This window comes from Malaya genurostris, chromosome 2, assembly GCF_030247185.1.
Source record: "Malaya genurostris strain Urasoe2022 chromosome 2, Malgen_1.1, whole genome shotgun sequence".
NCBI classification, from domain to species: Eukaryota; Metazoa; Arthropoda; class Insecta; order Diptera; family Culicidae; genus Malaya; species Malaya genurostris.
The window spans coordinates 305147866-305172539 of NC_080571.1; the positions used below are offsets into that span (position 1 = coordinate 305147866).

The window sequence follows — 24674 nt, forward strand, 5'->3', positions numbered from 1 at the left end:
GGAACATTGTCAATTTTGTATCTTTGGGAAAGGCTCTTTTAACACTCCTTATCAACAGAATTGGGAAAAACATCGGGTTCGTTACGGTACGGTTTACGTAGTTTCAACATATATTCTCGTTTGATGCATCCCGGGTTCGATTTCGCAACCGTTGTTTCATTCGCAATAAAATTAATACTAGATTAAAAGAAATAAATGATACATGAAATGAATGAAAGTTTCATGAAAATAATAAGTTTGGATCGTAATCACATTGATATTGTTAATTTGACAGCATTCTCTACGCAATAGCAATGCTCCATGCAAAATTAGTTTACAAAAATATTTCACACCACGTAGTGATTAGAGTGACGTTTTACTTCCAGCTGGTTGATGCTGATGATGATGTTTATGATGATGGACTATTTTGATTAAACTCTATAAAACACTTTTTGACATGAATTTAATTTATGGCAGTAACAGGAGCACAGGGTTTGATTTCCTGCATCATTCATTTCCGAATTTACAAGAAGAAGTATTTACGTCAACAAATACACGTTTTCCTATAGAATGTAAACGTTAATTGTGGAGATTTTTTCAGGAAATAGGACAAAGCAGTAATATAATAATTTATTTCAAAATTGCGCTCATTGAAAATATTGGACGTCACATTCCAACAACCCTCCCCCCTTTCCCCTGTCACAAAAGGTCACGTTCTGTGAAACACCCCCCTCTCCCTTGCTGCGTGACGTCTTTTATGGACAGCCCCTAAAGCGGAATATAAGGGCCGAAAGTATAACCGGTTGTAGTAACTATGTACTGAGGATGCTTTGTCATGAACGATGAAATCTAGTTTAAGTAGATTCTCGGACAAAATTTCTATTTCACTTTAGCAGAAATATTTACTTTGTTCCTATCGAAAGTTTTGTCGAAATCAGAAAATTCGGCTTAGGAAGTTGCAAAAAATTGACATAGCCATCGGAGTTTTTTTAGTATGGAGGTACTATGAAATGTTGTCATTTCCGATTGATTATATTTTACTTGTATTAAATCCATATCGAGAATCTTTTGTTTCAATGTGCCCATACAAGGAATTGCTTCCTTACGGGCGTCGTTCGGTCTAGAAGACGCTGCCGGACTGTCGGTCTTTCAAGAACTTTTCTGGGCCACAGCACGATAAACGAAATCTTAGGATCTATTTAATCTCACTCGTTATGGCGTGAAATATAACCGATTAAATCTATTATTTAGCCTGCTGAAAGTTCAGTGGGTTCAACTATTTAGCAAAACCGAACGAAACACGGATTAGTGAAAGGAAGATAAACAGAATTGCGGAAATGAAAGTTTGCAACAAAATCATCCAAGGTAGGAACCTTTTTTTAGTGAAATTTGTTCTTCCATCGTCACTATTCTGTATTACATCCAGGAAAACTAAAGAAAATTCGATCCAATGTATCGTCGTACATTCACAATTTACCCGGTCAATGAAGTTATATGTTCATCCTAACCCGTATGCCCTTATATCGCAAGCACACTTCCCAAACGATATAGGGGAGACCGGGACTGGTTGGCCGAGTTTCGCTTTCGGAATTTCTGTACTTTTTCTGGTTAGACTTTCTGATAAACGGTTTGCTCCGTCAAAAAGACACACCTATCGAGTACATGTATGATTTTTATCATTCCTGAATAAAAATCAGAAGAATAGTTATTAACAATCGGGGTAGGTTGGCCGAGTTTGAAAAAATATGTAAAACACATCAAATGTATCAATAAATGTTTTCATTAGTAAAAAAAAGTTAGTTTGCATAATTTTTTCTTATGCAGGTACGTGAAAAAACTCCCCTTCTTGATTTTTGAGTGTTTTTAACTATTTTGGTTTCGTCAGCATTAGTGAACTTTTTCAGCTTCACTTCTAACTTTTCTTCCACCAGCGTTCACGCTTACGCTTGGTTTCATTTTTCTACTCCTCCAATAGTGCTTTTAATCTAGAATTGGAGTTCAGGATCATTTCGCGATTTACGACCTTGACACTCCTCCACATATTCGTTCACATATTCGCCTCGGGGATAGGTCTGACGTTTTCAGGATGGCTTACATCTACAGCAGATTCTATTCTGATGGACGAGTTTTGTTCGGGGTTGGGTCAATATGCGACAAATCCTGTCCGGAACTCTAAATGCTAAAAGTGTTGATGTCATTTTATTCATAAAATATTGGAATCATCTTTTCTATCGACAATTTCCAACTTTTAATGTTTCTACTCTCTTATTTCTATTTGTCAACAATTTTAATTTATTTCCATTACTTTCATGTACATTGTTCTTTCTAAACATCAATAATATCAAATTCCGCCCAAAAAAAGGATAACATTTCACGAATATCCAAGTGAACTTTGCTTTAAGCTAAAATTACAACTCAGCCAACCAACCCCGCAAGAACAATAACGATTAACAAAAATTAAGGTAAGATTTTACTGGAAACCGATATGCCATTTTATAAAGTTTTGAAAGCCCTTTAAATGGTACCACGTTTTAGGAAATATAATTTAAATTGATGCGCGTTACACGTATTACTTTACAAAAACAAAAATTTACTCACCAGTGCCGTAAAAAGAAAAAAACGTGCATCTGCACAAACGACAACACAAAAACACCTGAAACTACGTCGATACATGGGTGATGTAATGCTCTACCAAAATCATTATAGATGTCACCACTGCGCATAATAGCCTTTTCAGAAAAGCCACTTGACCTACCTGTCCCTTTGGCCAAGCAGCCCCGGTCTCCCCTACCCATGTTTATCGCATATTAAACCTCGACGAGCAAAAGAATGGAACTCACGTAATTAAGTAACAAATTCACTTCATTTGACTCCTTAATCGATCCTCTATTGGTGTTGATCACGGAGCAACGAAAGAGACTAATTTTTGAACAGCACAGTTGTGTATATAAAACTAAACACTAGACTGACGAGGGCAACTAATTCGGGCTTGGTAACATTTACTCTTGATATGCACCGGCATATATGCAGACTTGTATCTCCCGTTCCATTTAACAGAAACAGATGTACATTTGGTTCATGCAATGACCATTCAGTTCCTCTATTCACTATATTTCAATCCATTGTTTGTTACTTTCCATATGGCGAATCTCGCTTAAGGATCTTGAAATTAACGAGTTTCAAGGAGCAACATAGTAAATTTACATGTTGACACTCTTTTGAATAAATTATACTCTCAAAAATTTTACTAGGTAGTCTTCTGCAACACCTTCCGTATATGGTCATTTAATTACACATACAGAATTAACACATCCAATACTGCCAACCATGCTGATTTTCTTCTGCTTCGGTTCGCTACTTGCGCCTTTTATATATGCATTACACACTACACTGATTTCACTTTCTAATGCAGCCGGTAACGGTCAAACGAACACAATCGTCCAAGGAGACGAATGCAGTGCTGTCTCATGAAACAAATATCGCAATCCAAAAAATTCTCACCTCTTCGATCAGTTGCATCACTCTGCCCCAATATTCTTTACAGAAGCCTTATTGAGAAATTTTTCACACCGTAGAATTAGGCATTTGATTGACCTTCCACGCTCGCGTAACATTTGGAATGTTGACTATATCTCTTGAAATCTTCACGGTTTCGAACCACAGTTTGTACCCTTTTACGAGATGTCTACGTTGCTACCACCAACTGCTGAATAATTGTTGCAAAACTATAACTAAGACAATTTCTGCGTTTTTCTTTTCACTCCGAAGTTTTCACTTTTTGTCTATTCTTACTGTAGTTACAATTTTATGTAATTCTAATGGTATGATTAGTAATCCGAATACTGCGAATATGTATATTCTCGAAAGAATACATTCTCGAATAAAAACATAATGAATCTTCTTAAACGAAAACTATTTGACCAACCATCAACCAAACCGTCTGAAAAACCGCGAAACACTAATCCATCTACCGTGAAGAAGCGCCGTGTGCCATGAAGCACGCGTCTCGAAACAGTACCGTTCGGAAGTGTGAACATGCCTGACAGACGTGTAAAATATGAGGCTTATATTTTAAGCCAATCTGAAAAATCGTCGGGGATGGTTTATTGCTATCGTTAGTGTTCATGTAATGATTGAAATTAAAACTGTTTCTTTGAAAATCTCTATCCAGCTAATTGATAAAAGTCTATATATGGGCAACAAATCATTTTAGTTAAGATTCCTAACACTTTCCTTTTATCGAGTTATTAATTGATTTGGGACATAGTAGAACATTCATTAAACAAATAAACGACGTTATTAATCAGCTAACTTGTTATACTTCATAAAAAAGCAACTACACGAATTTTTGTTCAAACAGTAATGAACTATACTGTACCACGGCTATTCGAAGGTGTAATAAGCAGTCCACTGTCAATTGTTTTTATCGAGTTATTTATTGATTTGGGACATAGTAGAACATTCATTAAACAAATAAACGACGTTATTAATCAGCTAACTTGTTATACTTCATAAAAAAGCAACTACACGAATTTTTGTTCAAACAGTAATGAACTATACTGTACCACGGCTATTCGAAGGTGTAATAAGCAGTCCACTGTCAATTGTTTGAGCCGGTAGCGCTCATATATTTTGCAAGACGGCCGTTTCCTCTTTCCAAATGGATGACTTTTGAAAAAGTGTACGTTAGCAAACGACGATTTCGTATACGATATCTACTGCAACGCAAGTGAAGACCGCCGTTCCAATATTTGTACTAGCTTTGTTCTGATGTTATTATTATGTATCACCTTTTTTAATGGCTACTATTCTGCTCGACTTTAAGCTACATTGAGCACACATATATATTTAGGGGAGCTTAAGGAAAATGACAGTTTTTAACACAGAATTAGAAATATAAACGTACATTTGTTATTATTATTAAAAAGAAACCCCAAATTTCATTTTAAGATGAAAACGAAAATAAAATAAAATATTGAGGTATTGTATCAATAGTAATCTCATTATTTTGTGGATTACTCGACATTCAGTCAACGAATTGTGATACAATATTTTCACTTCGACTCTAAGCAAAAAAACTTCGACCGCAGAAAAAACAGTTTGACAATTCTCGGGTAATTTTTCAAAAGGGCGTATAAGCAAGTGACAGTTTTTCTTTAATCATCCTCTCTTTCGATTATTGTGATGTGAATAAAAAGATTTTCTTTGATGCGTCTCTGAGAAAAAGATAGTTCCAAATACCGATTCCGGAAGTACCGGAAATAGTGGTCAAAAACTTTTAAATGGAACTCACTTCATTTCTCGGAGATGGCTGACATCCCACGAGATCGCTAAAGATGTACACTCAAATTTGCAACAGATTAAAACAAGAAAATGTTATGATATCGAAACAGATTTGCTTATGGTTCAAACCTGAGTATTTTCAGTCATCTAATGTTATTGAGGCAATAAGAAATCAGGTCAAATTACATTCGAGATAATTAGATTAGATAATTTCCCAAGCATTTCTTTGAAAGCAGTGATATCTGAGCGAAAATAATTCTTTTCCTCCCAGTGGTCGAATCCGGGGTTAAATAAATGACATAATAGTAATAATAATCCTTTTAACAAGAAATTAAAGCTTATATATTATAATGTTCGGTCGCCTTTGAGCAATTCCGACTTTTCTTATTTTATACCACAAAAAAAAGTTTGCTGCGAAATTATTTTCAACAGACACAGAAATGAGCTATCATGAAAGGCTTAAAGGATAGTTAATGTTTAAAACAGACTACATACTTACTAAGATAATCAAAACATGAAAACATATAACTGTGCTAAGTATTGGCCAATGGGAAATAATAAATTTTCTTTTGCAAAACGACAATTGTCTTATTATTCTACGCAAGTTATAACTTCAATATTGTACATTGCAACTTGAATACAGTCCGCCTTAATATTGGTTATGAAAACCCGCACCTAATTTATAAAAATATGTGTATTTTTACAAACCAGTGATATTTTTTTTGATTTCATTAGTTTCCTTGTAACTAGACGATTTATGTAATATAAAATAAGAAAAATCGTGCGGTTGAATAACTGAGAATTTTGAAAATTAATTACACTTCTTAAACACAATTTCCGTAGAAATTATAGATTTCGATTTAAAATTGTTTTAAAATTAAGTAGCCTAAAACGCATACGTCCGCATATCAGTGTTAAGTGAAAAAAATCTCTAAACCAGTGAAAAATACTTTATTTGCTATACCGGACACACAAGCAAAGTTTCATGCATATTGAAGGGATCGTGGCAGAATTTTTTCCATGTCAACGATTTGGCGTAGATTTGCTTCACCGGCTCTAGCAATTGACTGTTAGTTCGCGCCAAACCAAACTAAATTGCTCTCAAATGTAAACTGTACAACCGTCCGCATGTCACACCCGTTTGCATACCTTTTGGCGTATAACAAACAACTGTTATACACATCTAACTGTATCTAACCAATATTACTTACCTCGTCAGCAATACTATTCTTTCAGGAAGCTTTCTGATTTCATTATGCCCCAAATCTAACTCACGTAAACTTCGAAGATTATACAGGCTTTCGGGAAAACACTTCAGTCCGTTTTCGTTCAGTCTTAATACTTTCAGATGAGAGAATTGACCCAATGCTCGCAGAGCTAATTCTTGAAGTTTGTTCTTCCCAGCCAGCAGCTCCTCCACGTTTTCCGATGATTGCATAAGCAACTCCGGAATATGTTGCAATCCCGAATCTCCAAGATCCAATCGCTTATGGTCATCGTCATCGTTGGATTTAGTCTGAAAAAGAAGATAATTCACTTTTGAATTTACACCGTTTTCATCTACTTCTGGGCACACCCACTTCATTTTCTAGTTCTCGAATTTCATCAATTCCATCAAAATCGATCTCCAAAGAATCTAGTTCAATAGTTTCCACATCGGAAAAAGTAACTCGACTTTTGTTTGACTTTATACTGCTGGTTCCGTCGTTGGTTTTGATAATGCACTTGTTTGAAACCATTTTCTGCGTGTGACCACTTTTCAGACCGACAAGCAAGTAAATTATTTACGAAATCCGCACTGGAAAAGATATTCATGGTTTCGCTTCCGCGGTAGAACTAAAAGCTCGAAGTCTTACAAAGAAGCTATCTCCATTACAACCCCATAAGCACGGTGTGCTGCCACGGTAACGCACATGTGGCGCATCAAAGCCCAACAAGCGTGCGACAATTTTGTAGTAAATGGTATATATGTGCAGCTGGCTTTGTTACCCTAGTTCTTTACGGTAAAACGTTTGCAACATTGTAATATATATTAACAACATAAATTATGTTTTTGGAGATAGATATTGTTACTTACTCATTTTTCAATGACGCTTAAAAGAAAAAAATTGAGGACTTCTTTAAATGTACCAAAACTATATAATTGCTCACAAACCTGTTATGTCTCATTATTAGTATTTATACATTTATTCACTCATACGTAGGTATCAAAAAGACTTGAATACATTCATCATTCTTGAAGATATATCAGCCGAACCTAGTTTCTCTGATTCATTAAACAATTCCGCATACGACACAATAGTTCTTTTTCCTCTTCCATGTCGATACCGAATATAACGATAACAATTTAGGACCACAATACTGTTTCGAGATTCATAGCAGCTCTTTGATGGATTAGCCTGCCAGTGTAAAAATCTAAGATTTCAACTCTGATGATGAATGGGCACGAGCTGAAACGACGTAATGGTTCGATGATTTTCTTTATTACAATTATGAAACCAAAAGTGGTCGGTCGAGCACGGATTCATTAGAGATGCTTCGTACGTATACGAATTCCAATGAATTATTCAATCATCCATAGAAAAAATATATGGATACTCTTAAGCGAAGATCACGAAAATACAGAAAATAATGTTATTGGCAGATTCAAAAACTGCCCTCATTGGACATTTTGAGTTGATGTTGAATGTTTTTCATCATATTTAAAATGAGTAGATTTGGGTTTTTATTTGAATATTGTATTGTACGTTCAATTTTCCATTCTAAAAAACAGCCATTGTTGGAAAAGGCGAAAGCAGTTTTCTCCGCTGCCATTAAGGGGAAGTTCACAAAAGGAATACTAAAATTTACTTGGTTGACGGTATGTATCCATTGGTATATGGAACTCGAATCTGAAAACGGATCACATAAACTTGTTTTAATCCAATGGTAATGGTGTAATGATCTCCGCGAAAAGTGAATGACATTATTTTCACATTTTTATGCATTATTTTCACATTTTTGGTGCATATCACCTTGTAATTCCGGAAGCGGAAGTCGGATCCAAATGAAATTCAGAAACTTTGTATGGGACTGTGAGACCTTTCATTTCATTAACTTTCGGTTAAGTTTGTGAAAATCGGTTAAGCTATCTCCGAGAAAAGTGAGTGACAATATTTGTCACATACAAAAACAAGTCCAAAATTGAAACAAAAACTTGTTTGAATTCACCTATTTGTGCATATATTTGGAAGAATCGTTCTCCATCGAACGATATTAGACCCGTATTTTTTTTTATTTTGTCATTAGGGTGGCCATTTATCTGTTAGGGTGAATCAAAAATAGATCATTTTCGATTTTCTTTCAAAAATACATTTTTTTTTTAAATCATAGCTTTTGAACCACTCGGTCGATTCTGCTAATTTTTGGATTTGTTCCCAATAAATGCCTATAGTTTTTAAGAAAAATATGTGTATATTGTGAAGTTGAAATTTTGTGCTTGAAAAAGTCAACTGTATAACTTTTTAACGGTTTTCATGGTTTGCGATCAATGCACAGTGGTCCGAAACGGGAAATTAACGCGACAAAAATATTTTCACTATTAAATATTGGTTTTTTGTAGTTGGTGTCTTCACAAAAGTTGTTTGTAATCAATTGGCGTTCCTTTTGATAAAACATGTTACTAGGGTGATCCTCATTTAGATTGAAATCTGAAATCTAACTTTCTTAATTGAACTCAAAAATGAGACACACAAAAACTACAGCCGAAAATAGATTGCAGGAACAATTTTAACTATTTATTACCAAAATAACCACTTAATTGATTGAGTTTGAGCAACTGAGGATTAGAGATACTGTGTAATATGATTATTTCGAACTAGTTGGCCATGATAAATCTATGAACAGAAATTTTCATGATCTCGACAACCATTCCAACAAGTTGGTACAAGTTAGTAAAATGCAAATATTTTTATCCACAACGTGCCAAGACTTCTATGACACTGGCACTACTTTTTCACCCACTTGTGTACCGAATAGCCTGTAAAAACTGAAAAACGACGCACAATTAGTTTTGGTTCCAATAAATACATTCTACTCATTTTAACAAACTAATGATTTTTTTGGGTTTCAGGAAGTGCTTGGACTTACAACAAATCTATTTTCAGCTGTAGTTTTTGTGTGTCTCATTTCTCGAATGGACAATGTTTGGAACAATTTGATACTATCATTTTGCCGAAGGAAGTATGTTAATACGTTCAGGCGTTTAAGAGTTATGCAATGTTTTCGAGTATTTTTAAAACTAATTTAAATAAGTTAAAAAAATAACATTCTTCTAATTTTCTCCTAAATTTTTACTTATATTATGACCTTTCAGGAACCGCATAGGATACATTTTCATCGATCTGGCATCTAATGAATATTGACATTTGCAGCTTGACTAGTTTTTTAAGAAAAATTAATCATAACTTTTTACTGGTAGCTCATATGAAAAAGCTTAGTTGAGCAAAATTATGCGCAATGATTAGTACAACAACTCTTCTGAAGACAACTTTTCCGTAGAACGTTTCACAAAAAAGTTAGAACAAAAAAAGTGAATTTTCAGGAGCCACCCTACTTTTATTCGGGAAAATTGATGTAACCTGATCAAATGAAAAGCTAGAGAGGTGCTTTTTTCAGCAAAGTTGCTCAAAATATAATTTCCTACAACTTTATTGTACAACAAAATCATTTTTGAGTTCAATTAAGAAAGTTAGACTTCAGATTTCAATCTAAATGAGGACCACCCTAGTAACATTTTTCATCAAAAGGAGCGCCATTTGATTACAAACAACTTTTGTGAAGACACCAACTACAGGAAACTAATATTTAATAGTGAAAATATTTTTGTCACCCTAATTTTCCGCTTCGGACCATAGTGCAATGGACACTATGTCATTTTATATTTTTTCTGAAAGCCGAAACATTTTTACATAACATATCCAAAAATTGTGAGCAATTTTTCTCGGATACAGTAAACCACTTGAATCCGTCGTTTGAACAGACTAAGAAAAGAGCGTAAAATACCTTGGAAGGTAGGTCTTGTCAGCTGATATTCTTGTGAACCAAGAATGACTTAACAAACATCTTTAAACGAAACAGACTTCGATCTCTCAGAGATAGTTGAACATACATTACCACTATTATCGGAATACCGGAAACAAATACTAAGGATCGAATATCTGTATAACGGGATGGGTATAACGGAACTTGATTCTTTTAGCCGTCAACTTATACAAACTATAAATTGAAACAATTTTGAACCAAATTCAATAGAGTTTTTACGTTTTCAATATCATCGCTCTAAGTGACGGTTTGAAATTACTCTGATGTTTCGGAATCTGAGGTCGGATACAAATAAATGTATGTGGTGTAGGGCTGTAAGACCATTTGAATATAAGTTTGAGAAGATCGGTTAAGCATTCTCAATTATATCGAAGTGATTTCAATTTTGGATTTTTTGACCACTACGTCCACTACCGGATTCTGGTGACCAATACTACCAAAACCGGCTCTTATAACCATCAAATAACCTGTCCTACATTTTGGATTACTTTAATCCCAATTTAGAAGATTTTTTACGGTTTTCGATATCGTCACTTTATAAAATGGTATTCAAACAGTCTTCAGCCAGAAGTCGGATCCGGATAAAATTTAACAATCATCTATGAGATAAAACTAGCGCGTTCCATTTTTGAATTTTTGATCACTATTTCCACTACCGACTCCCGAAACCGGGTACCAATATAACCAAATAAGGTCATTCATTTGGTCAACAACTGTCAAGTTACGCAAACTTGAAAATATTACCAACCCATTCTACGAAATTCGTTTCTCTTCATGGTCACTCTTATTATCGAAATTTTTACTCTACACCACACCCACTAATACACACCCTGTATTTCCGGAACCGAAAATTGCACCAGAAACGTAAACACATTACTTGACACAGATCACACAGTATTTCCGGTAACGGAAGTCTAATTCAGAAACTTGGGATTGCAGTATTCATTTAAATCTAAGTTTATGAAAATTGTTTCAGTAATCTTCGAGAAAAGTTAGGTGCATATTGTCATTTTTTAACACTTAGCGCCCTGTAACTCCGGACCCGAAAATCGGATGCATTTGAAATTTAGGAACTTTGTAGGAAACCATGAGACCCTTCATTGGAATCTAAGTTTGTGAAAATCGGTTCAGCCATGTCCGAGAAAACTGAGGGAAAATGCTTCTCACACACAAGCACAGATATTTACCAATCTCAACGAACTGATTCAAATGGTAAATGTACTCCGCACTCCTGGGCTTGGTTCAAAATCCGATTTTCACAATCATTGCATAGCCAATCGTAAGGCAAAACCGGAACTAATTCCCGTCTTACCAATTAGCAATTTTTTACATAGAACCATTTTACTTAATACCGTTTGACATCATGTTGTTTGGTGAAAAAGTCATTTGGTCATTCAGTAAAAACCATTCAAGCGAAGAGGTTGTGTTTCGATTGTACTGGCTCGTGAGTTAACGGCTGATACCGAGACAATTCTAAGCTTCAGGTAGTTAAACTGCCCATAGCAAACGTAATATTCGGGGCGTTTCCCGACTGGAAAGCTAGCAACGAAGGCCATCCCGTTCATACGCACAGAGGTGTAGAAACACAGAGGTGCGAGAGCATAGAAGTGACGAGTCACAGAGGTGCCATCGCATAAAGGTGCGAAGACGAAGGGGTGCAAAGGCACAAAGGTGCTAAAGCAACCCAGTGCTGATCTACCAGGTACCAGAAATTGTACGCTGCGTAGGATCAAAAGAGACGGCATATATCGCGAGGTGCTACACTGCAAGCATCGCATTTGATCGCCACCAAGAGCAAAAGCACTGTACCTGGGGTCAGGTACAGGCAGCACAGCAAGTGCAGTGGTGTTCACAACGACGGCAGAGCAACTGAGATAGCAGTAAACGACAGAAGACTGCCAATTGGAAACAGCAGAAGACTGCCAATTGGAAATCGTTGGAAGAGCTTCACGTCGTTCTTCACGATAAAGGAACAGAGACATCAGCTACAAGGTAGATTTAATTTAATTTATTTTTTATTTCTTATATCTGAAATTTTACTAAACATAAGTTTTTATTTTGGTATTATTAATTTACAAAAAAATTTAATGTAATGGATGATCTTATGGAAGATCATTTGAATCCGATTCCGGATACTAGTAAGAGTTTAAATACTCCGAGGGCTAAACATTATCCACAGGGTACCACTGGGCCATGGATAGTCTATCTTCGAAAAAAAGAAAAGATTTTAAATTTGATGCAAATTACCAAGGATTTGACATCACATTTCTCTGAAGTTAAAGAAATATGTAAAGTTAATAGAGATAAAATTCGAGTTGTTGTCAATGACTTGAAACAGGCGAACGAAATTGTAACCTGTAAATTATTTTCTGTTGAATATCGAGTTTACATTCCATCGAAGGAGGTGGAAATTGACGGTGTCGTGACTGAAGCAAGTCTGACGGCCGATGATTTACTTAAAAATGGAGTTGGTCGTTTTAAAAACTCCATGCTTGAGGGAGTTAAGATACTCGAGTGCAAGCAATTGTACTCAGCATCTATTGTCGATGGAAAAAAGTCGTATCGTCCCTCAGATTCGTTTCGTGTAACATTTGCCGGATCTGCGTTGCCTAGCCATGTCTATATCGATAAAATTCGTCTTCCTGTTCGGCTTTTCGTACCGCATGTTATGAATTGCACGAACTGTAAAAAATTCGGGCATACAGCTACTTACTGTAGTAATAAGTCCAAATGTATCAAATGTCAAGGGCCTCATAAGGATAATCTTTGCGATAAAAATGTTGAAAAATGTGTTTATTGTGGGGAGAGACCTCATGATGATCTTTCAGTATGCGCTGCATTTAAGTTGCGTAAAGACAAAATGAAGCTTTCTTTAAAAGCACGGTCTAAGCGCACATATGCAGAAATGCTTAAAACGGTCATACATGTCTCCCCCTTGGAAACCGAAAACGGTTTTTCAAATCTTATGGAGCCAGAGGAATCTGACTCCGACGGAAATAGTGAAGATACCTCGTTTGTCACTCCTCAAGGGTCTGTTAAGAGGAGATTAACAAACCACAAAATACCTAAAAAGACACCTAAAATTACATCTTCAAAAAAAGATCCCCGTGTTAAAGCTAAAAAGCCAAATTTAAAACCAAAAACTGTGCCTCCTGGTTTGTCAAATTCACAAACCAATCCAGAAACTAGCTCAAGGAAAGACAATAATCCAGTGGGCTCCGTTTCACATTCACCAACAGGATTACTTAAGTTTTCGGAAATTGTAGAATGGATTTTCGCAGCATTCAATATTTCTGAACCTCTAAAGACTATCATAACGGCATTCCTTCCAATAGCTAGAACTTTTTTGAAACAGTTATCAGCTCAATGGCCAGTTCTTTCAGGTTTTGTATCATTTGATGGATAATTTATCATCCGCCGCAAATGATTCAATCACTGTCCTGCAGTGGAATTGTCGAAGCATCATGCCAAAACTTGATTCATTTAAAGTTTTGTTGCATAGTCAAAAATGTGATGTATTTACTTTGTGCGAAACATGGCTTACATCAAACATAGCCTTAAGTTTTAATGACTTTAACATTATACGTCTCGATAGAGACTCTCCGTATGGTGGAGTGCTTTTAGGAATTAAGAAATGTTATTCCTTTTATAGATTAAATATTCCTTCGACTTCTAGTATAGAAGTTGTTGCTTGTCAAATAAACATTAAAGGAAAGGACATTTGCATTGCTTCAGTATATATTCCTCCAAGAGCTCAAGTTGGACAACGACAGCTTAATGAAATTGTCGAAGCCCTTCCTGCTCCACGTTTGATTTTAGGAGATTTCAATTCGCACGGAATGATGTGGGGTTCCGTTTACAATGATAGCAGATCATCCTTAATATATAATATTTGCGACAATTTTAGCATGACGGTACTAAATATGGGTAGCATGACACGGATCCCAAGACCTCCTGCACGTCCAAGTGCATTAGATTTATCTCTTTGCTCGACTTCAATTCGACTAGATTGCACCTGGAAAGTATTTCCTGATTTACACGGTAGCGATCATTTACCAATCATCATCTCAATTAGCAGTAACAAAGGCATTGCTAATTCAGTTAATATTCCATATGATTTGACAAAAAATATTGACTGGATTAAATACCAAAGTAATATTTCAAGTGCCTTAACTTCAATGGAAGAGCTCCCCCCACTTGAAGAATATGACTTCCTCGTTTGTTCGATTCTGGAGGCCGCAGAACAAGCCCAAACCAAACGATTTCTTGGTCCATCGTCTAACAGAAGGCCTCCAAACCCTTGGTGGGACAAAGAGTGCTCAGATGCTAAGCACGCGAAACAAAATGCCTTCAAGATGTTTTTAAAACGAGGAGGAGGAACTCCTCAGAATTTTGAAAAATTCTTGACTTTAGAAACCAAGTACAAGAGCATACTTCGGGCCAAGAAATGTAGCTATTGGAGACATTTTGTCGAAGGTTTGTCAAGAGAAACCTCAATGAGCACTCTTTGGAATACGGCCAGACGAATGAGGAATCGTAACGTAGGAAATGAGAGTGAGGAATACTCGAACCGATGGATATTTGATTTTGCGAGGAAAGTTTGTCCAGATTCTGTTCCTACGCATAGCATTATTAGGGAATCTTTTTCAAATAATGGTTCCATTGATAGCCCCTTTTCTATGATGGAATTTTCCATAGCACTCATGTCTTGTAACAATAACGCTCCTGGGTTGGACAGAATTAAATTCAACTTGGTGAAGAATCTGCCCGACCTCGCAAAAAGACGTTTGTTGGAATTGTTCAACAAGCTTCTTGAGCAAAATATTGTTCCACCTGACTGGAGGCAAGTGAAAGTTATCGCCATTCAAAAGCCGGGGAAACCAGCTTCCAATCACAACTCATATAGACCCATCGCGATGTTGTCCTGCATCAGAAAATTGTTCGAAAAAATTATTCTACGACGTCTCGACACTTGGGTCGAGACGAACGGTTTGTTGTCAGATACTCAGTTTGGCTTCCGTAGAAATAAAGGGACGAATGATTGCCTTGCATTACTTTCGTCTGACATCCAAATTGCCTTCGCTCAAAAGCAACAAATGGCATCTGTATTTTTAGACATTAAAGGAGCATTTGATTCAGTTTCCATTGATGTTCTTTCAGACAAGCTTCACCAACATGGACTCCCAGCGGTTATAAATAATTATTTGCACAACCTTTTGTCAGAGAAACGCATGCATTTTTCACATGGCGATTTGGTAACATTCAGAATTAGCTACATGGGTCTACCGCAAGGCTCTTGCCTCAGTCCGCTCCTCTATAATTTTTACGTAAATGACATTGACAGCTGTCTAGTATCCCCATGTACACTAAGACAATTGGCAGATGATGGCGTAGTTTCAGTTACTGGACCCAAAGCTATTGATCTGCATAAACCATTGCAAGATACCTTAGATAACTTGTCCGATTGGGCTGTTCATCTTGGTATCGAATTCTCTGCGGAGAAAACAGAGTTAGTCGTCTTTTCAAGAAAGCATGATCCCGCGCAGCTTCAGCTCCATATGATGGGAAGAATGATCCAACAGGTTTTGACTTTCAAATACCTCGGGGTGTGGTTTGATTCCAAATGCACGTGGGGAGGACACATTAGGTTTCTGATAACAAAATGCCAACAAAGAGTAAATTTTCTTCGAACAATAACCGGATCTTGGTGGGGTGCTCATCCGGAAGATCTAATAAAATTGTATCAGACAACGATACTTTCAGTGATGGAATATGGATGCGTTTGCTTTCGTTCCGCTGCAAACTCTCATATTATCAAATTAGAGCGAATTCAATATCGTTGTTTGCGAATTGCTTTAGGCTGCATGCATTCGACACATACAATGAGTCTTGAAGTTCTGGCGGGAGTTCTTCCATTGAAGGATCGTTTTTGGGAGCTTTCGTCGCGACTGCTAATAAGATGCGAGGTACTGAATCCCCTAGTTATTAATAACTTCGAAAGGCTAGTTGAGCTTCAATCTCAAACAAGATTCATGACTGTATATTTTAACCATATGTCACAGGAAATCAACCCTTCAAGATATATTCCTATCCGTGTCAGCCTCCTAAATGTCCCTGACTCAACTTTATTTTTCGACACATCCATGCAGCGCGAAGTGCGTGGAATTCCGGAACACCTACGCTCGTTGGAAATCCCAAAAATATTTACAAGTAAGTTCAGGCATATCGACTCTGAGAAAATGTTTTACACGGACGGATCGCGAATTGAAGAAGCGACAGGGTTTGGTATGTTCAACAATAATGTTTCGGTCTCCTTTAGGCTTCAAGAACCTGCATCTGTTTATATAGCAGAGTTAGCAGCAGTTCATTATAGTTTGAGTATAATCGTCACATTATCTCCAAACCATTATTTTCTTTTCACAGATAGTCTGAGTGCAATTGAAGCCATTCGCTCAAAGGCTGCTGGCAAAAATGAACCTTTTTTCTTGGGCAAAATAAAACAGTGCCTGAACGTCATATTGAATAATAATTATCAAATCACAATAGTTTGGGTTCCGGCTCATTGCTCCATTCCAGGCAATGAAAGAGCCGATATTTTAGCCAAACGTGGTGCTATTGAGGGTGAAATTTATGAGAGACCAATTGCTTTCAATGAATTCTATAGCGCGTCTCGCCAAAGAACACTTGCCAGCTGGCAAGCTTCTTGGGATAAAGATGATCTGGGTCGGTGGATGCACTCAATTATTCCTAAAATATCGACAAAGGCATGGTTCAGGGGACTGGATGTGAGTAGAGATTTCATTCGTGTGATGTCCAGACTCATGTCCAATCACTACACGTTAGATGCACATCTCCTTCGAATTGGACTTTCCGAGACTAATCATTGTGCTTGTGGCGAAGGTTACCGCGATATTGACCATGTTGTTTGGACATGCGTGGAGTATCGTGATGTCAGATCTCAACTAATAAATTCCTTGCGTACCCAAGGTAGACTATCCAATGTCCCAGTTCGCGACATTCTTGCTTGTCGTGACGTTCCTTACATGAAACTTCTTTATTATTTCATTAAGTCCATTGGAGTTCCAATTTAAATTTTATTTTATGTTAGATTGTTTTCTCTTCCATGAGCTCAACCAATAGCCAGCTATCTTATATTAAATAAAAGTGATGAACTGATACAAACAAACCTGAAATAGTTATAAGATCATGTACAAAATAAATGTATTTCATTCAATGTAATTTATAATAGCAACTCGCTTGATAAAAACAGTGTTTAGATTAACTAATGAATACCAACATACTAATAGGATATTCGAAATGTATTAGGTTTAAAGTACTATGTATTGTAGATGCCACGGCGAAGAAAAACTTATGTATATTGCCTATGAAATAAACGTATTTATGAAAAAAAAAAAAAAGTCATTTGGTATAGGGCCCCACAAAATTCATAATATTTGAGGCTACAATGACCGTTTGCCGTAGTGGTCGTTTGATATCATGATTGTTTTGGATAACAGTAACGTGGAAAATACATGCTAAGGGGACGGATGTGATTAGTAAGTCGATGCCCACCTGGGTTGGATTCCCAACCTCGCAAAAAAGGCCAGTTAGTTTTTCTGGCTCAAAGTTGTGAAAAGCCTTAAGGTAAAAACCACTCTTACAAACAATACATACTATTTTCGCTCAGAAAGTCTTTCCATGATTTAGATTATTCAGCTCTCAAAATGCCGTATCACTTCGGCTTAGGTACTGTTTGGATTTTACTAAGAGATTGCTCCTAACTTTTCAATGCACCTGCGAAGACAGAACCTCCCTCGTTTTTAAGCCATCTAATTATACCGTACCAATGTGTTGGCAGAACTCAAATGCGCACAGGTGAAACCCACCTAAAGGAGAAATCATTAATTCAAAACTCGCTGCGTTTTGTTTTGTACTCCAAGTTACGAAAAGCTACGACGATGAACAGTAATCGTTATAACTCGATCTGAGACGAAAGTTTTTTTCACTTAGTCAATGAACGTACCAAGTCCGATACGCATGGCTAATTCTTAAGAAAAATCACTTCATTATGCATACAAAGCATACAACAGTAGGAAATCGTTTCCCCAAAACAATTGCTTCATCACGTTCCATATTACCGCCAATGAAATTAAACTGGTTCTTATGCACTCATTCTAAAGGCAAAGCTCTTACCTCAGACAGCCAGCCGCTCCACAGATCACGTTCCCAAGACTCTTCAAATCCGAGGAACAATACAGGGTCTCGATCGTTGATTGAATGAATACTGGCATTGCTATGGTAGAGGTGTGTAGTAGTAGAACTGTCGGTAAAGAGATTTTCTTTCGTTTTACTAGCACTGCCGTTCTCAGTTGACTTTGGTACTATTTTTATGATTAATCGATTGTAACCTGGTGCGTGTTCGAAGATATTGGCTCCAGCCAGTTCATATACTTCCGGTGTCATGCTAGCGTTAGCTACGAAGAGGAAATTAGTCAATGTCAAAGCATCGGTCACAGCTGGGTATGTTAATGAAACAAATATTGCTTACCAGGGTATATGATCAATTTGCTACCGACAATGGCCAAATAACGTTTTCGCCATTGCGGAAACACCAGCCCTTTCAGAATCTCTACTGAACCGGACCGCAGCACACCTTTACACATCGGAATTTCGAGTGGACCAATATGAAACCGCAACAAGTATTTCAGCTCAGGATCAATACCAAGCCGTGCCCGACGGGATTCGTCTAGATATCCGAGTGACTTGAGAAATTCTTCTTGAACCAGCAAAGGATACTCATTCTCCTCCAACCGACGTGTTTTGGTTCCACCGATTTGAACCTGTAAGATATAATTGCATCCAATTATGGGAATTAAAATTTACTAAGGAAGAACTGGTCTTATAAAAACATCTAAAGTTTCACCAATTATTTCATATATTGTAATATATATTTTCGCACTCGACGAACTGAACCGAATGGTATATGACACTCGGCCGTCTGGGCTTCAGTTCAAAAGTCGGCAAACCAAGTGAGAAAGGCAAACCATACTTAGTGACTTCCAAACTACCCTACTAAACTTATTTTACCCCAGTTTCAACATTGATGTTGTTTACCTGGGCAGTAATATTATATGTACATGCTTTTTTTCGGGGAAGAGGAAATTTCACTATCACTAGTTAACAGGTCGCGCCTTCGTCCATTAATTCCTCGTCGCCTCTGTGGTTTCGTTTTTGGAAGCATCTCGACTGGCATCGGTGTATTAGTAGTTCCGTCATTGATGTATTCTTATCCGGTTTTTTGCACGATTTGCCTTAGAGAAAGGGATATCTTTCGTAGTTTACTTGTGATTTATACGGGAAGCAACAACCACAAAAGAAGGAATTGGTTTCCTTAAGCACAAGTACAACACAAGAACGTCATTCAGGATGTGAAGAAAAATGTGTTACACTTTCTTTTCGATTGAAAGAACCTCTTCATACTGCATTCTAATGTTCGAACATATTCCTAAGTTACAGGCGAAAGAAGATCATGCACAAGCACTTCTATGGTATAATCCTCTACGTACTCTGATACCTATGTTGTATTAGATATGTATTTCTTTTTCAGACGAATAATATCTTCAGATATTGAATATATAGAATTTTGAGAAAGTTTATTGACTGTCTTTTTCCGATGAAAATAATCCTAACCTGTTCGGAATCCAACAAGTAAATTTGAATAAATTCCAAAGAAAAGTAAAAATTAAATCCTTCACAATGACTATAGAGACCAAATTTGAAAAAGTAACAAATACACGTTTGCAATATAACGACAAGCAATCTACTGGATCATGCCAGTGTGCAGGGGGGGAGGGGAGGGGCTTGGGGATTTTTAACTCCCCCCCCCCCCCCCCCCATGGAAGATTCATAGGAAATGTAAACAAACTGGTACATGTCAAACATGAACTTTATTCATTGCAATTTCATTTGTGACTTCATTTTGTAAAATCTAACACAAATAACGCCCTCTCGTTCTGCTTTTGATGCAGAGAGCGATATATCCTAATTAACTTCTATTTACTATTTCAATTTCTTCTTCAAATTAAGAAATACTGTGTTGTAGGATAATTGCACCAAATTTCATTTTTTTAATCGAGACACTGAATTTGGCTAATTACCCAGCATACAACCGACGGACTGTGGTCTAGTTGGGACGATTAACTTTGCTTCGGTCCGAAAAAGTAACATCACTGTGAAATTAGTGTCAATATTTCTGTTATTACACCGCGAAAATTTGTAGCGAATACAATTTTCTTATTTTTGGAGCCAATGCTTTCGACAGAGGTATCAGATCTCACTGTCTGTGTGTGTATGTAATTGTGTATGTAAAAAATGTGCTCTCGATTTTCTCACAGATGGCTAGACCGATTTATAGTCCCTTAGACTGCTATTAAATTTCATCTTGATCCGACTTCCGGTTCCAGAGTTACGGGGTAAAATGTGTAAAATAAACAAAACAAGTGCACTCGATTTTCTCACAGATCGCTCATCCAATTTTCACATGTTTAGATTCAAATGAAAAGTCTTATAATTCCATACAATTCTACGGAATTTCATTCGAATACGACTTTCGGTGCCGGAGTTACAGGCTAATAAGTATAAAAATTTCATTTTCAAGAGCGTGTTTTTATACATGACACGAAAAAATCTAGCCAATTTTTTAAGAATCCTTTAGTGATATGTATGAAAACATGAATTATATGAGAAATGCAACTTAACACTACTAGGTAGATTAAAACAAATATTTTTCTTAAGAAACCACACAAAAGCTCTTGTATAGAAGAAAGCGTGTAAAAACAAAATTGGGTTCAGTGCAGATGTTGATTCTAAAATTGACTTGAGTTGAATATTATAATCGTTTCAGTAGTTTCAATCAATTATTTCAATAACTAAACCGGAATTCAACGTCGTTTCGAATACATTATTGTTTAGTAAATTCATCCATACGCTGATTAGAAATTCTAGAAGCAATCAAATAATTTTAAATATGCAATGTGGATACCAATTCTGTAATTTATAAACATTCTCGAGCTCTTACTTTTACTGTAACAGTAAACAAAACTATCTTTTGTAGCCTGAATATCTATTGTTCTTATTTCAACTATAAATATTTAGGCTACTAATGACGTAACAGTTCTACTTAGCTTTATTGTCGTTTAAGAACAAAATCGATCGAATGAAGTTTGTTTAAGATTATTTCAAAGCTCAGTACTTGCACTTGAATATTTTAAAAAACAGTATAATGTAAACCAAAATCTTTAATGTAACCAACCGAATTAAAAAAAAATGTCTTAACGCGTTTCTGATTTTGTAAAAGAGATATTTTTTACCTTTTTTTATAAATATAAAAAATAGGTATTGAATTCTCTCAAACTTTCGAAAAATTTTCCGAGGCCCGGAGGGCAGAATGTCATATACCAATCGATTCAGCTCGACGAACTGAGCAAATGTCTGTGTGTGTGTGTGTGTGTGTGTGTGTGTGTGTGTGTGTGTGTGTATGTGTGTGTGTCTGTATGTGTGTTGTCAACTAAGAGGTTGAGATCTCAGAGATGGCTGGACCGATTTTGATCAAACTAGTCGCAAATGAAAGGTCTCCCCGTCACCCTGAACGCTATTGTATGGTTTTGAGATCGGATGTTTACTTTTTGAGTTATACGAAGTTTAATGTCAAATTTTTCAGTTTTTTTACAGTATATGTCACAATTGACCTTGAAAACAGAATATGTTTTCAGACTTAGATTCCGCACGGTAATACCTATCCAACAAGCCATAGATTGTTAAAATCCGTCCTTTTTTAACGGAGATATCGAAATTTTTATGTAAGCGACTTTTCCCCCATATTCAGCAGTAGAAGTTCTGAGCGCTGTATGGCAAAGAAAGGCTTGGGAGCAACTTAAAACACGATTTTTTATACTGTTACATACAATTGTTACTAAGTACCAAAAGTACAGCATCCTTTTTCATGACATTTTGTCTCGGACCGATTTTAGCACGGCTCGTTTTTGGCAACATAATCGTTCGAATATGACATATATAAACCAGATGATGGCAGAATTTTTTTTAATTATATTGTTTTAAACTACTTACAGCAATAAATACTGGAAGAACATAACATCCATACACCATTCGAATCAGTTCGTCGAGATCAGCAAATGCGTGTGTGACAAATAATTTCACTCAATTTTCTCGGAAATTTTTATTTCTACAAATTCAGATTCATACGAAAAGTTGTATGTGGGAGCAAACAAAGTCCCTGAATTATGTTTGGTTCCGACCTCTGGTTCCGGAACTACAGGATGATATGTGAAACGAAATCAAAATTGTGTAACTCATTCTTCTCGTAGATGGCTGAACCGATCTCAGATTCAAATGAAAAGTTTCAAGATCCTATAAAACATCTTGCTCTTCAGTCAGATCCAACTTCCGGTTTCGGGGATACAGGGTCATTGGTATAAAAATGTCTATTCCACATAAATTATTCAGGTTTTTCTGGTTAGCAGATTTGGATAGTCGATAAAAAATATTAACTTTTTTCAGTTTTAGTGGTATTCAGTTGTCGATTCAGAAGGCACCTAAAAATTTAATTCGTGCTATGATTTCTCAAAGATGTCTTCACTGATTTTCAAATGTTTTGAAACAAATGTAAACTGTACAGCTTCTCAGGTGAATTTATCTGACTTCGGCCATATCGAATTTAGAATTCCGGTTCCAGTATAAAATCGTTTCTCAAAGCTCAATCGTTTTCTCAAAAAAAAGCCTAATCAAATTTCAGAAACAAAAATTCAAATTAAAATAAACTTATATAGAAAATTAATTAATTTTATCCAATTATGACTTCCGGTTCTCGAAATACATGATGATGAAATTTTAAAATTCGAACCGATATAGAAGATGACAATCCCGAAAAGCTTCAAAGTTGGACTCAAAACTGTTGTAATTTATTCGTCATATGGCCATACGAATCGGTTTGGGTTATGCTGGTTCCTGAATACCGGCTATGGAAGTACCTTAAATTACCGTAAACTCTAAAGTGGAACTTACATATCATGGCATGTTTAATCGATTATCACACTTCTAGATTCAAATTCGATCCGATTTGCAGTTTCGACATTACAGAGTAATGAGTGATTAAAATCTCAAATTGTCGCTTAAAACGACATGTCATGAAAACTTAAACACCGAAGAATATTCATGCAAAAGACACATGCGGATTGATAAAAAAAAGGTATCATCTCACTGCTGGGTGGATTAAACACGTTTTTTGTATTGTTTTTATTTTGAAACAACAACTCTTTTCAACTATGTAATTAAATCACAGAAATAGTCATAGTCATGCAACGTTCCATTACAACCGCAACGCAAATCTTCAATAACCACTGATCTACTTCAAAGCACAACGATCTTCATTAATATTCCTCTCCACAAAACTCCATAAGGAAAACCCCACGAAGACACTATTCCTTGGCAACACCGAAATATCGATGTCTTGCTTACCCACAATGTGTAATCCATCGGTAGATCCATGTCTTTGACAACATCCAGAGTAGTTGCGGTTGTGACCACGTGCACCATACGGCTCGGGTCTTCACAGCTTACATCACTTCGATCCGGGCCACAGTAAACCCGTATCCAACCGCTGGTATTCCATAACAGCGACATTCTTGATAGAGTCAGATTAACGGGTTTACCACCGGAGGCGCTGTCAGAACTGATGGAGTCACTTTTACTGGCCACGCCACTATCCAACCGATTACTGTTGCCGCTGCATTTTGACGCATAGTTGTAATTATGCTCATTGTTGCTATCACTATCCTCTGAGCTAGTTGATTTATTATAATTAACTTCGGCGCGCACGACCAAACGATTCCCTATTTTGTGATGATCTGCCTGCTGATGATGCAATCTAGCCATTCTTCGCTGTTTAATCGATTTGAGAGTACCATTAGTGTGTACTTGTTGCTTAGGCTTAGCACCGCCACAACTCATTGGATCCTGTTGAGTCGAATTGTAGCTTACTATCTCCATGTTTCACCCAAATAAGATAGTTATCTATTGATCTCAAAAAAAAACTATTTTTGACAATATATTACAACGTTAAGAAGCTATTCTGAACACTTATTATGAATGGAATTATAGTAATAGTAAAGATTCCAATAGTTATCAACACGAGCAATCGGCATAACTGAAGAACGCTTATAGGATAAATTGCTTTGTTAATAATGATCTATTGCACTGTAAACACTATTCTGAATCATAACAGCAAATTTCCATGTACGCCAAATCTGTTAATA

At 36.4% G+C, this 24674-nt stretch overlaps 1 protein-coding gene across 1 annotated transcript in view; it reads right to left on the reverse strand.

Annotated features, from left to right (window-relative positions):
- The window catches only part of LOC131430926 (protein phosphatase PHLPP-like protein), a 30526-nt gene extending 6118 nt beyond the window's left edge, over positions 1–24408 (reverse strand). The window contains exons 1-4 of the mRNA XM_058596215.1: positions 23878–24408; positions 18893–19184; positions 18538–18818; positions 6474–6778 (exon numbers count right to left, since the gene is read on the reverse strand). Of these exons, the coding sequence (XP_058452198.1) occupies positions 6474–6778; positions 18538–18818; positions 18893–19184; positions 23878–24408 (1409 nt within the window). The remainder of the gene's footprint in view (positions 1–6473; positions 6779–18537; positions 18819–18892; positions 19185–23877) is intronic.
- Positions 24409–24674: the final 266 nt, after the last annotated feature.